The 16,281-nt window shown below is 39.2% G+C and overlaps 1 protein-coding gene across 1 annotated transcript in view; it reads left to right on the forward strand.

The window, feature by feature from the left end:
• The first annotated feature begins 448 nt into the window (after window positions 1-448).
• The window catches only part of LOC132828173 (sushi, von Willebrand factor type A, EGF and pentraxin domain-containing protein 1-like), a 47,025-nt gene continuing 31,192 nt past the window's right edge, over window positions 449-16,281 (forward strand). The window contains exons 1-5 of the mRNA XM_060845105.1: window positions 449-938; window positions 4,657-4,839; window positions 9,963-10,059; window positions 12,138-12,211; window positions 13,101-13,283. Coding sequence (XP_060701088.1) covers window positions 875-938; window positions 4,657-4,839; window positions 9,963-10,059; window positions 12,138-12,211; window positions 13,101-13,283 — 601 coding nt within the window. The 5' untranslated portion in view covers window positions 449-874. The remainder of the gene's footprint in view (window positions 939-4,656; window positions 4,840-9,962; window positions 10,060-12,137; window positions 12,212-13,100; window positions 13,284-16,281) is intronic.

Here is a 16,281-nt window from a genome sequence, read left to right on the forward strand (position 1 = left end):
CAGATGAGGAAACCTGGTTGGCCTGGATGAGTTGTCCATGCTGTATGACTCTTAAATAGATTTTGATTAGGCTCATACTGAAATGCTAATCTCTATTCCAAAATTATGTTTTCAGTTCAGTGACTCATTATCACACCCAATGGGAATGACAGTGTCACTCTTTGTGCTTTGTTTCCATTCATATCACAGAACTTTTCCCTTGGGGAACACTGTAGGTGATACAAGTGAAATGATATTCCAATAAGAACCAGTTGTATGACACTTTGATCTTTTACTATAAATTCTGTGTTCTGTGATCCTGCCCCACTAGCGACCTGACGAAGGAACAGTGCTCCGACAGCTTCTACTTGAAAATATCCCTGTTGGACTATAACCTGGTGTTGTGTGATTTTTAACTTCGTTCACCCCAGTTCAACACCGGCACCTCCGCATCAAATTAGAGCCACTTGTGGTATTTAGTTAATCCTTTCATTTATGTCTTACCTTTCAGAATCAAACAAAAATATCACAATGGTGTAATGTTCCAAGTAAGTTCCTGGAGAAAAGCCAATTGACTGATCAAAAGATTGCTCAGCATTTCCCTCGCTGTCTGTAGGTGTGAGGAGGGTGGGGACTACGAGAAGCAGTCTGAATAATAGAGTAGGATGAAGGACTTTTGACCCAAAGGTCGATTTTACCGCTCCTCGGATACTGCCTGAACTGCTGTGCTTTTCCAGTACCTGCAGTCATTGTTTTCATCTGAATCATAGAGCGGTCAGCAGAGACATTCGTTGTGTATTTACGGGAGAGCAGCACCGTTTCACAAGAGGAATATAATTGTGAAAGCTTAAAGTTTCCAGTGTCACTGGGAGAAACGTTTTCTTGAATATTAACAATGGAGAAAGTTTCGGAGAGGCTGCTCTTGGCTCTCATGGCGGTCTGGGTGGCTCGCGTGACCGGTAAGCAGCGCCCCGGATCCTCTTTAACTCTTCTGGCCTGTGCTGAGAATTAGCGGGAGGGCGCATTTACAGCACCGGCTCAGGGTGTCCTTGCTCGGAATTGGTTCGGAGAGATCAGGTCTGTGCTGTGTTCACAGTGTGGGGTTTAGGATTAATCTCCGGCGAGAGGCGAGTGGGGTGTCTGCACTATGTTTGGAGTGTGGGAATTGGAATGAATGTTAAGGGGAGAGACCAGGTCCGCGCGAAATGAACGTGATATCATCCTCTCTGCTTTTGGTTCCGTCAGTTATGGACTCCGGATCTGTTTTGTCGAGAGGTTCAAAATTCAAAGATAGCATTCGATGGGAAAGACTTATTTCTGACCATATGCAGGTTTCATTTCACGCGAATTATTTCTGACTAAAAACATGATGTTTTAAGGGATGGAACCTTGCTTTGATATAAATTCAATGTTTAACGCCCGATTTAGTAAAGTTGTTTTATTGATACTAAACTTTGCAAGTAAGTATATTCCAAGTACATTACTCTGAGCTCTCATGTTGCTAGCCACATCTAATGAAAGAACATCATGGAAACGTACATTAACGTTTCTGATTAGATTACTTACAGTGTGGAAGCAGGCCCTTCGGCCCAACAAGTCCACACCGACCCTCCGAAGAGCAACCCACCCAGACCTACAATTACCTCTTCACTTAACTACGGGCAAGTTAGCATGGCCAATTCACCTAAGGTGCACATTTTTGGACTGTGGGAGGAAACCTGGTCACAGATGCTACTTAATCTGCTTATTCATTTTTTAAATGACTAACTTTTTTTTCAAAGTTAAGAATCACACAACACCAGGTTATAGTACAACAGGTTTATTTGGAAAGAGCAGTATTTTGAAAGCTAGTGCTTCCAAATAAACATGTTGGATATAATCTGGTGATGTGTGATGTTAACTTTGCACACCCCAGTCCAACACCAGCATCTCCAAATCATCACATTTTTCACTTTTCGATTCAAGTAAATCGATAATTAGTGCTGGTGTTTTTAAAAAAATTCCCCATGTACTGTTTACTACTATGTGAGTCAATATCCATACATACTGGGAACTTCATGTACACCTTTTCTCATTTTAACACCTGAGGCTGATAGCCTGACTTGTGTTAGGTTGTGGAGGATCCTTGTCTTTTTTATATAAAGAACAACTGAACTTCAGAGATTTATTTCAAATGGAATATTGTTGATACTAAAGATCCTTTTTTAAATTTTAGATTGCTTGGAAAAAATTGTCAGCAAGTCTGCAGAAACTATGGAGAGTTTAAAATTTTGAGTCTGATTTGACTTGGAACACCTATTTGCCTTTGCTCAAAGGTCACTGGCGATTATCGCAGTCATGTAGATTAAATTGGATGTTATGAAACTCTGGCATAACAATGCATTTCAGATCAGTGCCAGAATTTGGGGCAAATCACCTTGCCCATCTTATTTGGTTACCTTTTTTAAAACCTGATTTTCTCAATGTTAACCTGTTGCTGCCTCGTTTTCTCCCTGATCTCAAATCAACTGGTACTTTCAGGCTTCCCATTGAAACCTTTTTAAAAATACTGCTGACTGGGCCACTTCTAAGCCCCATCCATTTTCCACCATCTCCAACTGGCCAAAAAAAAGCCACAATAACTTTGTAATTTAATTTTATTTTTTAAAATAAATCGTAATTTTACTAATGTCGGCCATGGCTTGTGGGTTTTTTAAAACTGTTGTTCCATATGTTTCCTTGCCACCACTCCAGAAGAACAGCTCATTTAATGTCCCTTTCTGAGTACCTACTAAGTGGATGAATAAACTTTCAGGCAATTGTTAAGTGACTTATTATTTCTGCCATGGAAAGTTAAAATGACCCCTCTGATTTGTATTCCTTCCAGCTGTATCTTTTATTTTCTCATGGGATTTGGCTGGGCAACAATTATTGGCTCCACCTAGTTGCTCTTGAAGGTGGTAATATTAAAGAGTAACAGAAACCAATCAAGCATTGAACTATGAAATAGGTTTAACTTTTACATTGAAAAATGTCGTGCTGGAAAAACACAGCAGGCTAGGCAGCATCTGAGGAGCAGGAGAATTGACGATTTGGGCATAAGACCTTCCTCAGGAGTCTTATGCCCGAAATGTCGATTCTCCTGCTCCTCGGATGCTGCCTGGCCTGCTGTGTTTTTCCAGCACGACATTTTTCAACTCTGCTACTCCAGCACCTGCAGTCCTCACTTTCTCCTAGTTAACTTTTACATTTGTTTGAATGTTAATAGTATCCTTAACCATTCAGTAAATTTTATTTACAATAAATCTGATATCATACAAAGCTCTGCATCATAAATCTGCACCAAGTACTGTTCTTTCATGTTCTGTGTTGGTCTTCTGGCCAAATAAAAATTGAACATTGCAAGTGCAGCAAAACATGGACAAAGACTGCCTCAATATCTGAGGAGTAACAAATGCTGCTGAACAATCTCCCTTCTGAGCTTATGAAGTAAAGGTAAGCAATGAAACAGCTCATGATAATTGGTCTAGGATCCTAGCCTGAGAAATTTGGACTCTTGTGGTGCAATGGCAGTGTCCCTGCCTCTGAGTTGGGGTTCAAGTCTCACCTGTTCCAGAGATGTCTTATAACATCCCTGCACATTTTTATTTTAAGAAACATTCCCTGGGGAGTTGCTACCATAATGACCTGGAAAGAAAATGATCGGGCTCCAACAATAAGATTCCAACCAGTGGAGAGTTTCCTCTGTAGGTTTTCTAGGGCTCCTTGATGCGGTGTTCAGTCAAATGTGGACTGGTGTCCAGAGTAGTCATCGTCAACTCTGTCCATGTTTGAACCAAGGCGAGGTGAGAAACTGCTCTGGTGGAACCCAAATCTAGCATCACTGCTGGTAACCCACAATGCGAAAGAGTTTCAGAATTTTGATCCCAGACTATAAAGGGACTATTTTTCTAAGTTAGGATGGTATACAGCTTGGAAAGGAGCTTGCAGTTGATGCCCTTCCCATTAAACATTATGTTCTAATTTCTTCAAGATGGTTTTTTTTGTAAGATACTGTCAAAAAAGCATTAGTGCATTGTAGCAGCGTGTCTTGTGGATATTATACACTACAGCTGGTGGAGGGAATGGATGTTGAAGGTGTGATCCCAATCAGGTGAGTTGCTTTGTCTTGGATGATGTCAAGCTTCTCGAGTGATGTTGGAATTACATTCATCCAGGCAAGTGGAAAGTATTCATCACACTCCTGATTTATCCATTGCACATAATGGACATATATTTGAGAGTCAGAAGGTGAGTAACTGGCCACAGAATGTCAATGTTCTTACCTACACTTGTAGCCATTGTAATTCTTGGTCAATTATTGTATTGCTTAACTTGATTGTGTCCTTCAGCCGTTTGTTGGTTTTTATTGGTCATATAAAGTATCTTGGGATACATGTTAAACCATGCTAAATAAATAGAAGATCTTCTAAAGAGAATAGTCAGTTTTTTGTCTCCTAATCAAGGGAACATCGTTAAAATGTCAATTTAAATGAACTTGAATTTGGTGAGAAAATTTAAGTTCGGTTGTTTAAAATATTGAAAAATTCCAGCACTTGACATTTCAGATTTTTAGGGAGATGGTTTCTATTTTGTGTATTATTAATGATTTTTTTAAACAGAAAGGAGACTTGTTGAACTTTTTTTGTTTGTTTACAGGTGATTGTGGAAAACCTCCGATTTTAGAAAATGGCTCACCAGAAAATCCTCAGACCACCTCTCCTGTGGGTACAATACTTGCTTATAAGTGTTTCCCAGGATATACATTTCAAGAAGGAGGTTCAAAACATATAACCTGCAGGGAAAATTCAACTTGGTCACCTCTAAGAGCTGTTTGTGAACGTAAGTAAGGAGTAATCTTTCCCCCTCCACATTCTCCTTCTCCATTTAATTTCTCCACCTTTACTGGCCCATTTATGTTTTTAAAGGAAATTAAGTGAATTAAATCCTAGACCCAAATTGTAGATTTTGCAGATGAGTCTTGGGATGGTAACTGCCTCAAATATGGCTTGAAAAATAGTGTAATTTTGATAATCTTTTCACCTGACAGAGTCATCTTGCAGCTAGGTTCACTTAATATTGATTTAGCAATGGGAACAGTTGTGTTCTATACCTTATATTATGGACTAAGCCAGACCACTCAAAACATTCTTAAGTAGGCAGCTCCAGACCATAACTTTGCAGTTGGTTTCAGTAAATGTACAGTGAAAGTTACATTGAGTAAGATAGCTAGGTTGACTACTGGTTTTTAAAGCAGACAAACATTTATTCATAAAATTACACAGTGAAACACAAGAAACAGTGTAGAGAACCCCCTACAGAGCTTAGCCTATCCAAGTAGACTTAATTATGCTGTTACGAATATACGTAACAGTCCCAATAAGCAAACTCCTTTAAAAACCACGAAACATGAAACATCTCCTTACAGGTTGAAGGGAAGAAAAGAAAGTTTCCACACAGCTCCCTGTTGAACTTCTTGTCAGGTCAGACTCAACTGAAACTGCTTACCACTCCCTTTTCTTTATTCAGGTCACTTCTAAAACATGACCACTTTGGCCTGAAGTCTCATCCATATTGGACCTGGTACTAGGGAATGGGCCAGGCCAGGTGGTAGATGTTGCGGTGGGGGATTTCTTTGGGAACAGTGGCCACAATTCTGTAAGTTTTAGAATACTCCTAGATAAAGAAGAGAGTGGTTCTAAGGGAAGAATACTAAAATGGGCCAAGGCCAATTATTTCAAAATTAGGCAGGAGCTTGGAAATGTGGATTGGGCACAGCTATTTGAAGGGAAGTCTACGTTTGGGATGCGGGACGCTTTCAAAGATAGTGCAGGATAGACATGCCCCGTTGAAGGCAAATGATAGGAAGGGCAAGATTTGTGAACTGTGGATGACAGGAGAAATTGTACAACTAGTCAAGAGGAAAAGGGAAGCATACATAAGGTTGAGGCAGCTAAGAGCAGAACAGGCTTTGGAAGAATATCGGAAGAGTAGAACAAGTCTTAAACAAGGAATCAAATGGGCTAAAAGGGGTCATGAAATAGCTTTAGTGAGCAGAATTAAAGAGAATCTCAAAGCATTTTATTCTTATATAAGAAACAAGTGGGTAACTAGAGAAAGGATTGGTCCACTAAAGGATAACGAAAGAAGGCTGTGTGTGGAACCTGAGAGAATGGGTGAGATTCTGAATGATTACTTTGCATCAGTGTTCACTGAGGGGAGGAACATAATGAATCTTGAGATTAGAGATAGAAGTTTGATTAGTCTGGATCACATTGGCATAAATAGGGAAGATGTGTTGGCTAGGCTAGAGGTTATTAAGGTGGACAAATTCCCAGGACCGGATGGGATGTATCCCAGGTTGCTGAGGGAGGCGAGAGAGGAAATAGCTGGAGCCCTGACACATGTCTTTATGGTATGCTTAAATGCAGATGAGGTGCCGGAAGATTGGAGGATTGCTCTTTTGTCCCCCTGTAAAGAAGGGTAGAAGGGATATTCTGGGTAACTACAAACCAGTGAGCCTGATATCAGTGGTTGGAAAGTTGCTGGAGAAGGTATTGAGGGATAGGATCTATCCATATTTAGAATAGAATGGGCTTATCAGTGATAGGCAACATGGTTTTGTGCAGGGGAGATCGTGCCTTACCAACTTAATAGAGGTCTTTGAGGAAGTGACCAAGTTGATAGATGAAGGGAGAGTTGTTGATGTCATATACATGGACTTTAGTAAGGCGTTTGACTATGGTAGACTAATGGAGAAAGTTAAGTCACATGGTATGTAGGGTGTTCTAGCTAGGTGGATAAAGAATTGGTTGAGCAACAGAAGGCATAGAGTAGTAGTTGAAGGGAATTTCTCGAAGTGGAGAAAGGTGACCAGTGGTGTTCGACTGGGGTCACTGTTGTTTGTGATATACCTAAATGATCTGGAAGAGGGCACTGTTGGTATGATCAGCAAGTTTGCAGATGACACGAAGGTTGGTGGAGTAGCAGAAAGCATACGGGACTGTCAGAGAATACAGGAGGATATAGATAAACTGGAGAGTTGGGCAGAAAAGTGGCAGATGGTTTTCAATCCAAAAAAAGTGAGGTGATGCATTTAGGCAAAACTAATTCTAGAGTGAATTATACAATGAATGTAAGAGCCTTGGGAAAAGTTGATGGACAGAAAGATCTGGGAGTGCAGATCCATTATACCCTGAAGGTTGCTGCACAGGTGGATAGAGTGGTCAAGAAGGCAAAAAGTCTGCTTGCCTTCATTGGACAGGGTATTGAATATAAGAGCTGGCAAGTCATGTTAAAATTGTACAAGACATTGATTCGGCCGCATTTAGAATACTGTGTACAGTTCTGGTTGCCACATTACCAAAAGGATGTGTACGCTTTGGAGAGGGTGCAGAGAAGGTTTACGAGGATGTTTCCAGGTATTGAAGGTGCTAGCTATGAAGAGAGGTTGAGTAAGTTAGGTTTATTTTCATTAGAAAAAAGCAGTTTGAGGGGGGACCTGATTGAGGTTTACAAAATCATGAAGGGTATAGACAGGGTGGATAGAGACCAGCTTTTTCCCAGGGTGAACAATTCAATAATGAGAGATCACGCTTTCAAGGTAAGAGGTGAAAGTTTAAGGGAGATACACGTGGAAGTGCTTCACACAGAGGGTGGTGGGCACTTGGAATGCATTGCCAGCAGAGGTGGTAGAGGCAGGCATGGTAGATTCATTTAAGCTGTGTCTGGACAAATACATGAGTAGGTAGGGAGCAGAGGGATACAGATGCTTAGGAATTTAGACAGTACATTTGGATCGGCTCTGGCTTGGAGGGCCGAAGGGCCTGTTCCCCGGCTGTAAATTTTCTTTGTTCTATTTACATGTACACAATAGGCCTCTCCAAAGTTCTTTTCATCTCTGTCCCAAACCAGACTGATCGGAGTCTGGCCCGGTTTATTAACCTTCTGAAAAATATCAAGTGCAGAGTCTTCTTGAGGCAAGGAACAGCTTTTAAGAACAAAAGGGACTAGCTTTATGACACTTGGTGCAAATGCAGTACAGATGTTAGGAGAGTGTTTGCTGTTCAGATGTGAGCAAAGAGTGTTAGTTTGAACAGGAACCTTTTTAACAGTAACTTTCAAAAACAATTTAATGATGTAGATGTTCCATGAGAAAATTCATTTTCAACTTTGGTTACCAAGAAGAATATTATTAATAATTCTTCAAGTAAATTGTTTCTCTGTTTCATAATCTGATTTTCTTTTCACTACCCTCTCTTGAAATCCAATTTGATCAAATATTGGTAGTTTATTTCTCATTAAACTGGCTATATCTGAATCAATTGCAATATGTTCGTCAATGTTGAAAAGAATAGAGCTGCAATTGTTTCAAATTCTTATTTGTCACTGTTACTGAGTGAAGTAGATGCAGACCTGGATGTTAAAATACAAAGTTGAGAGTATAATTAACTGGCTAAGTAGTCTTGATCTTTTGGAAATATCACAAAGAATAAATAGTTTTAAAATGTAGTTTCAAGTGTATAACAGATGTATTCCATCTAGACAACCTCTGGTCCATAAATTAGACTTTGGACCAAGGGCGTGATTGACCCTCTAATACAAATAGAGGGAATCTGTGAAAACCATTGGCCACCTCACAGGGTAGCTTTTATGGTGATCTGATGTTGGAAATAGTGCTGAGGTGGAGATTATAAAGACCTTCAAATTCCTAGAAGTAAAGAGCACCAACAACCTTCCCTGGTACATCCATGTCAACGCTTAAAGTACACCAACATCTACTTTTTCAGAAGGCTAAAGAAATTCAGCATATCCGCAATGATGCTTAGCAATTTTTATAGATATACAACAGAGAGCATTCTATCCAGAGGCATCACAGCTTGGTATGGCAACTACTCTGCCCAAGACAGCAAGAAATTAGAGTTGTGAATACAGCTCACTCAAACCAGCCTTCCATCCACTGACTCTATCTCTACTTCCTGCTACCTCAGGAAAGCAGCCAACCCCTCCTATCTTAGTTATACACTTCTCCAACCACTTCCATTAGATAGAAGATACAAAAGTTTGAAAACGTGTATCAACAGATTCGAAAACAGCTTCTCCCCTGATGTTGTTAGACTTTTGAACAGACCTCTCACATTAGAGTTCATTTTTTTCTGTACCTTCTCTTGTAGGTATTACGCTATGTTCTGCAATCTGTTCTGTTACCCTGGTGGACTTGTGACTTGCCTGGATAATGTGCACAACAATACTTCTCACTATATCTCAGTACATGTGACAACAATAAATCAAATTCTGTCTAACTTCCATGTGTTATAATTTTCTGTATTGAATGTCTCTGCAAACAAAACCAAAAATTTGCTTGTTTTTATTATATTTTTTAATTTGGCCAAGTTATCTCCAATACTGCAGATCAATATATTCCTCCCAGCTAAATAATGTTCAACAGTGCATGGCAGACTACAATGTTCAAAATACACATATCATTGCTTATGTAGCTTAAGGTCAGACTTTTTGCTTTCCTGTCTTTATCACTCATTTGCTAAAGGAGCTGAACTTCTGATTCCTGAGGAAGGGCTCATGCCCGAGGCGTTGATTCTCCTGCTCCTTGGATGCTGCCTGGCCTGCTGTGCTTTTCCAGCAACACATTTTCAGCTCTGAACTTCTGCATACCCAAGATTTATTTTTATTGTTTTATATTCTACCATTACTTGGAGGAAACATGCCACTAAAAATACAAACTGGGTCTTATCCCTCAGCTCAGACTAACTACTAAAAGTATTAAGTGAACCTGTGATATCACGTGTTGGACAAAATCTTAAATCGCATTGCTAGAACTGACACTGTTGAATTGATGTAATCTATTGTGTCAATAGCTTCGTACTTTTCACAAAAATAATCAATTGTATTTCAAACCTTATTGGATACTGTGGCATATCTTAACTTTCTTCTCCCTCTGTTTCTAGCAATAAACTGTGGTAGTCCTGGAGAAATTCTGAATGGGTATTTTGATGCACCAGACTCCACTTTTGGAAATAAAGTTATTTTTTATTGTGATAAAGGGTAAGTGTTCAGGTGCTAGTATGAAATAAGGTTGTTCATTGTGTAGTGAAAAATTATGCTTTTGCATTTGAGTTGAGGCCATCCACTACCTGCACAAACTAAGAAACCCACCGTAATCTCATTTTTTTGGGTTTAATTTTCCTGTCTCCTCTCTGAATACGATTTCATGTTCTATGACTTGTTTTGCCCCTTAATTGCACAGTTTCAGCAAATTAATGTATTTTGTCTCAATTGACCCAATTGGTTTGAATGTCCAAATCCCATCACTTGAAAACAAAATGCATTTCGTTTCTACAAAGTTGTCAATCTAAATGGTTCAGGATTGAAATATAGCATGCTGTTCTTGAGATACTGCAGATGTTGGAAATCTCAAAATACTGGAGAAACTTAGCAGGTCTAGCAGCATCTGTGGAGTGAAAATTTAATGTTTTAGTTAGATATGACTTTTCAGAACATTACAATACTTAACCTAGTTGAATGTTTGTTTGTATAGTCTAAGGTATGTGACTCTTCTGATGATCAAACTCTGGGATACTCCCATAATTAGTCAGAGCAGGAATAGGTGTTTCAATCCATTTAAGACTGCTCTTCCAGTTAATAATAACATTGTGGCTGATTTGGTTCTGGCCTTAGCTTTGCTGTCTGTCATTTAGTTCATAAATGTCTGTTCCTGGAACCTCTCCCGCTAACTCAGATCAAATCCCCAAGTTTCCAGTCCTTAAAAGGACAATGAGGAAGTTTTCTCCTCAAATAGGATGTCAATCAGATACCTTGTGTCCCTAGTGGTCATTGTTTTCTCCATCCATTTCAAAAGGAGAAACATTGTCTGTCTCTGCTGACCCTGACCTGTCAAGAACCCTCTAACACATCCAGGTTTCCATAGGCCATGTCTTATTCTTATGAATCCTGATATATGCTTGTCCCTGTGATGAAAGGTCAAACTTTTTTATCCAGGAAATGAGCAAAGTGAAAATTTCCTAAACTCCTTCCAGTGAAATGTACATCTGAAGGCACAGCACTCCAAATCCAATTTCCATGGAGATGTAGCAAGAGTTCCTTTTTTCTTCCCCCTAAAATATCCTCATCCCTTCCCATAAAGGATGGCATTCCATTTACCTGTCTCGTTATTTGTTGTGATTTCCTTCAAGGATGCCCAGGTCCCTCTGTCTCTAGTCTCTCTCCACTTAAATAATTTGCATATTTTTCTCTCTCAGATAAACAACATCACAGTTTTCTTTTCATGTTAGACTGTTACAGATTTCTGTCCATTTATGCATTCCTTTTGAGGATTCTTCAACATGTATTTTGTGCATTTCTGTCTATCCTGATGTCAAACTGCTATCGGAATGGTACAGCAGAGTCAGTCCTTTAATCCGAGTTACTAACAGCTTTGTAAACAGTTGAGACTATTTACTGATCTCTGGTTACAGTTTATAAACCAAAATATGGTCAAGTTAGCCCAACTGTTTCTTGTCTAATGTCTCTTCCGCCCCAACCAAACATTATGAACTGCCTTTCTGTTGGCAACAATTTCTTTGAGGCACCTAATCAAATGTCTTTTGGAAATCCATGAATATTGCATTCCTTGGTTCTCTGTATCCACACTTCACAATTCTCAATGATTCAATTAGTTGGACACTTCCTTTGACAATCCAATACAAATATTTATTCATTTAGTGATAAGAGCTCACGATACTACACAACTTTTGAATGTAAATTGAGGACAGAGCCACAAAAGAATAGGGAAATATTTGGCAACTGACAAAGCTTCATTGAAGAAGTTGAAGGAATAATGAGGCCAATAAGTTCAGAGCTCCAGAATGGGAATGCTACTTTGGACCTCAGTAATTGAAGGCCCATGTTGCATAGTATCAAAGTAATTTTGGTGTTTACTTTGCACCAATCCTAATGAAACATTGATTATCTCCCTCCAGTACAGTAAATATCAATTTGAGAGACTTTGATTCATATAATCTTTTGCTACTTTTTCATATCACACTACCATTGTTTGGTTTTTGATACTGAGTGACTTTCTGTTTTTGATGTTTCAGCAGTTTGCTCTTCCATTTTTTTTCTAGGTTCAACCTTGTTGGTAAGAATAGCCGGATTTGTACAGCCAATGGTTGGAGTGGTCAGGTTCCAACATGTGAAAGTAAGTGAGGAGCTCTAAATGGAACAGGATGGTTGTCTTGGTCTTTCTGCACCAAATACATGAACCGCATTAAACTGTTGTTTATAGTCTTTACAGTAGACTTCACTCAGCAGGAGGGATTAGTAAGGAAGCAGTTGTGAAAGGATCACTGAATAGCATGAGCTGGTGTGGGACAAGAAGCAAAACATTTCTCAAATGTTAGAAATACCATGGAATTAGCTTTACTGTGCAATTCTTTTAACAGTTACTGAACTATCCCTGTTGAGTTTAGAAGCTACCTGTTCAGAATTTGAGGCAGTTTGAAATAGACATTCAGTCGAATCGCTTTCTCATAACACGACTGCTGTGGCCTTCTGCTGTTAAATGATAAAAAAAATTAAATGCAGAAAGAAGTGATCATTGGTGAAACTTGCAAAACTAGTATAAATTTAATTTTTTTGAACTAGAGTATTCTATCATCTTTCTTCAGAGTCTAATGTTGTTCATGTACGTTGAGAGCATTTTCACAGCTTAACTTGCTGTTTTTAATCACTAAACTGATTTAAATTTGGGCCAGAGTGTATGATTCTAGCTGTTAGCTTCTGCAACAAATTAGAATATCAAAAGTTTATTGTTTTAATCAAACTTTCATATCTGAGCAGAATGGAATTGACTTGCATCTACCAATCCCCAAAACACTATTTGAAACAATATCCTTCCATAAGGTGTTTGCACTTGACTCCTCCAATCCTGTCACTGCTGTCCTCTCCATCTGATATTGTCCAAAAATTGGTTCTGCAGTGAGTTAGAAACTAGGAATAAAGCAGAAATAGACATTTGTTGGTCAGGCAGTATGATCTGTCATGACGGCATTTATTTGACGGTCTGTCCATATTTCACTCTTCCCTAGTTGTCCAGTGTCCTGAACCTCCCCGTATTTCTGATGGGACAGTTTCATCATCTGACAGTGACTCCTGGCCATTTGGAAGTATAGCAAGATATTCATGCCTTGATGGTTATTCATTAATCGGTGAAGAAACCATCACTTGTACAGTGTCTGGAGAATGGGATAAGGATCCACCAAGGTGTCAAGGTACAGAAATATATTTTAGTTTTGGTTTTGCAGGGAAAAATGATGTGAAATACAAGTTGACGACCAAACCCTGTTATGTTTCTATTTGTGCAAGCAGATTCTAGTGTAATCACTTGCCATATTACTGGTAGTGCTGTGGTTTTATCTAAAGATGATGCGATATTTCTTCATCTAGAGCACTTGGAAACCATCCCTCTTCCCCCAACCCTCCAGTGCAGAACTCAGTTGGAACCAGGGTCGTCATGTACACAACTCATACAAACCTGCTACTAACAGGCACTTCATTTTCTACTTGGAACAAGGCATGGTGTTTCCTGTCTAGTGTGTCCACTGGGAAGGGAACCACTCTCAACTCTCCCTTCCAGTTTGGACCAATGGAGAGGCAATGACCTCGTGCTATTACTGATAGATGTAAGGAACTGGAGCAGCTCTTGAGCCTGCTTTGCCATTCAACCAAGATTCTGACTGGATGAATACAGCAAGCCATCCTCTTGCTTGTCAACTTTGGATTCCAGCATCTACAATTTTTGTTTTGTTTCCAATTCAATAAGATTCTGTTGATCATTGTGGCCTCACCCCATTAGCCCATATCACTTGATATCTCGGTCTGTGGATGATTATTTTGTTTTGTAAATTGAACAAGGATAGTGTTCTGGAGACCTGGATTCAAAGCCCACCATGGTAGAATTTAAAATCAATAAATGATGACAAAACTATAGGCAGTTATCGGGGGAAAAACTCACCTGGTTCCCTGAGGCCCCTTTTGTACGGAAGGAAATTGTCATTCTTGCCTCATCTGCCCTAAAAAAAAAGTCGCTAGCCCCACAGCAAAATGGTTGAGTTTGAACAGTGCTCTAGGCAATTGAAGGATTGGAAATAAAATTATTTGCCCCATTGGCAACGCCCACAGCACATGAATTTTTTGTTTTGTTGAGTGCTGTTTCATCTGAATTCACATAGGACCATGGTGTTGATTGATTAATTATCCACTAACTGCATTCCATTAATCTATGTATACTTTTCACAACGCATTCAACCTTGGACATCCATCCTGATCTTTATTTGGCCATTAACATAGCTAACTGCACCATCCTCTTCGAATACAGTGCACCTTAGCTAGCTAAGTGGTACTGCAGTGTGCTGTTTCCATAATTAGTTAAAAATGGCACTGCGAGTCAATTCTATTCCTTTCCCTCCTGGACCCATGCTGTTCTGGTACCAAGTGAGGATCTAGAATTGTCAACTTCTTCAACTTCTTGTCTGCTTGTTGGCACGTGGATCAACTGACAGTAAGTAAGTCAGTGAAGAATGTTTTTATACTGATGACTCCTGGCTCACTTCAAATTCTGCATTTTCTCTGTGTCTGCACATCAAAAGGTAATGAGTAGGCAATGAACTAATCTTCACCCAAATAATTAGTTTGTGGGGAGATGGAGGGAAGAGAGAACTGGATCTTGCACCCAATGCATGATGTTGGAATGTAGCCGCCACCATGTAGAAAACACAGGATTTGGCTTATGTAGTTTCATTCATCAAATAGTTTCCAGTTTCTTGAACACTCATCCTTCCTGCCGTCACATTTTACAACTTTCCTTTTTGCTTTTTATGTTCCATTATTGATATGATCATTGACGTGATTCTCTTCTTCTCATAACTACTTCTCTTTCACTGATTTCAGTATAGTTTTTACTTGCTGCAGTATTCTTAGCTGTATCTTGTACATTTGAAAGAGGAGCAGCAGGAATAATTGCAAACACAATGAATTATATACAGGTCAATAATTGCCTTGTAATCCAGAAGGGCAAAGTTTTAGGGAAGCCTAGTTACATCTATAGACTAAAAAGACTTGTATCATGGAGTACCCTAAGTGTATGTAACCTTGAGGCAGATTGAATAGTCTCATTTTGATATTTGGAGTTTAGTTAAGAAAGTGCATTAGTGAAGTTGAAAATGCAGTATTTTTCTGCAAGGTTATGTATCAAATACTGCCAGACCTGCTGAGCTTTTCCAGCAATTTGTTGTGTTGCCATCAATGCATTCTTGCCGTGTTGCATTGAATTGCATACAGGAGTATGACTTGACGCCCACTTTTTCTGCACCAGAATGAATAGTATTTTGGTGAATGCTTCATTTCCTTGCCCGAAACATCGATTTCACTGCACTTTGGATGCTGCCTGAACTGCTGTGCTCTTCCAGCACCACTGATCCAGAATCTGGTTTTCAGCATCTGCAGTCATTGTTTTTACCGCATTTCCAAATGAGGCATTTCTACTATCCATGGCTTTGAAATTGGGGAGGAAATCCAAGTACAACATGAAAAGATGCCAAACCCCAGCATGTTTTGTAGGTGATCTTCTACATTTGACCTCTCTAATGCACTAATGACTTGCTGAACTTTTAAAAGCTATGTTTTTATTTCCTTTTCGTTTTTTGAAGGAGACTGTGGAAAACCTCCTGATTTGGAAAATGGCTCACCAGTTAATCCTCTGACCACCTTTCCTGTGGGTACAAATACTACTTATAAGTGTTACCCAGAATATTTGTTTCAGGAAGGAGGTTCAAAACGTATTACATGCAGGAAAGATGGAACTTTGGTCTCCTTTGCTTGTTGTCTGTGAATATAAATAATTAGCAATTTTATTTTTCTTCCTTCCTTCCTTGACACAGGATGGTAGGTACCTGACTTGGATCATTTTTTTGTGCATGATAAACTCCCAGCAAAGCTTACTTTTTGCTAATGACAAATAATGTCTTGATTCTTGTTAACTAGAGAAACCATTTCCTTGCACATTCTGTACTTCTATCAAATTCATTGAACGTAAGTTTGTTAGCAAGGAAGATAAGTGGGTTATTTATAAATGTCCTTTGCTATTAATAAATTTTTTTTTCAAACTAGGTCACTAAGAAGTGTATTAATGAAGTGTATAATAAATTGTAGTCCTCCACTCCATAGTCTGGTTTTCTTTTAACTACCCTCTTCAAATCTGATCTGATCCAG

This window comes from Hemiscyllium ocellatum, chromosome 26 (genome assembly GCF_020745735.1).
Source record: "Hemiscyllium ocellatum isolate sHemOce1 chromosome 26, sHemOce1.pat.X.cur, whole genome shotgun sequence".
NCBI lineage: Eukaryota > Metazoa > Chordata > Chondrichthyes > Orectolobiformes > Hemiscylliidae > Hemiscyllium > Hemiscyllium ocellatum.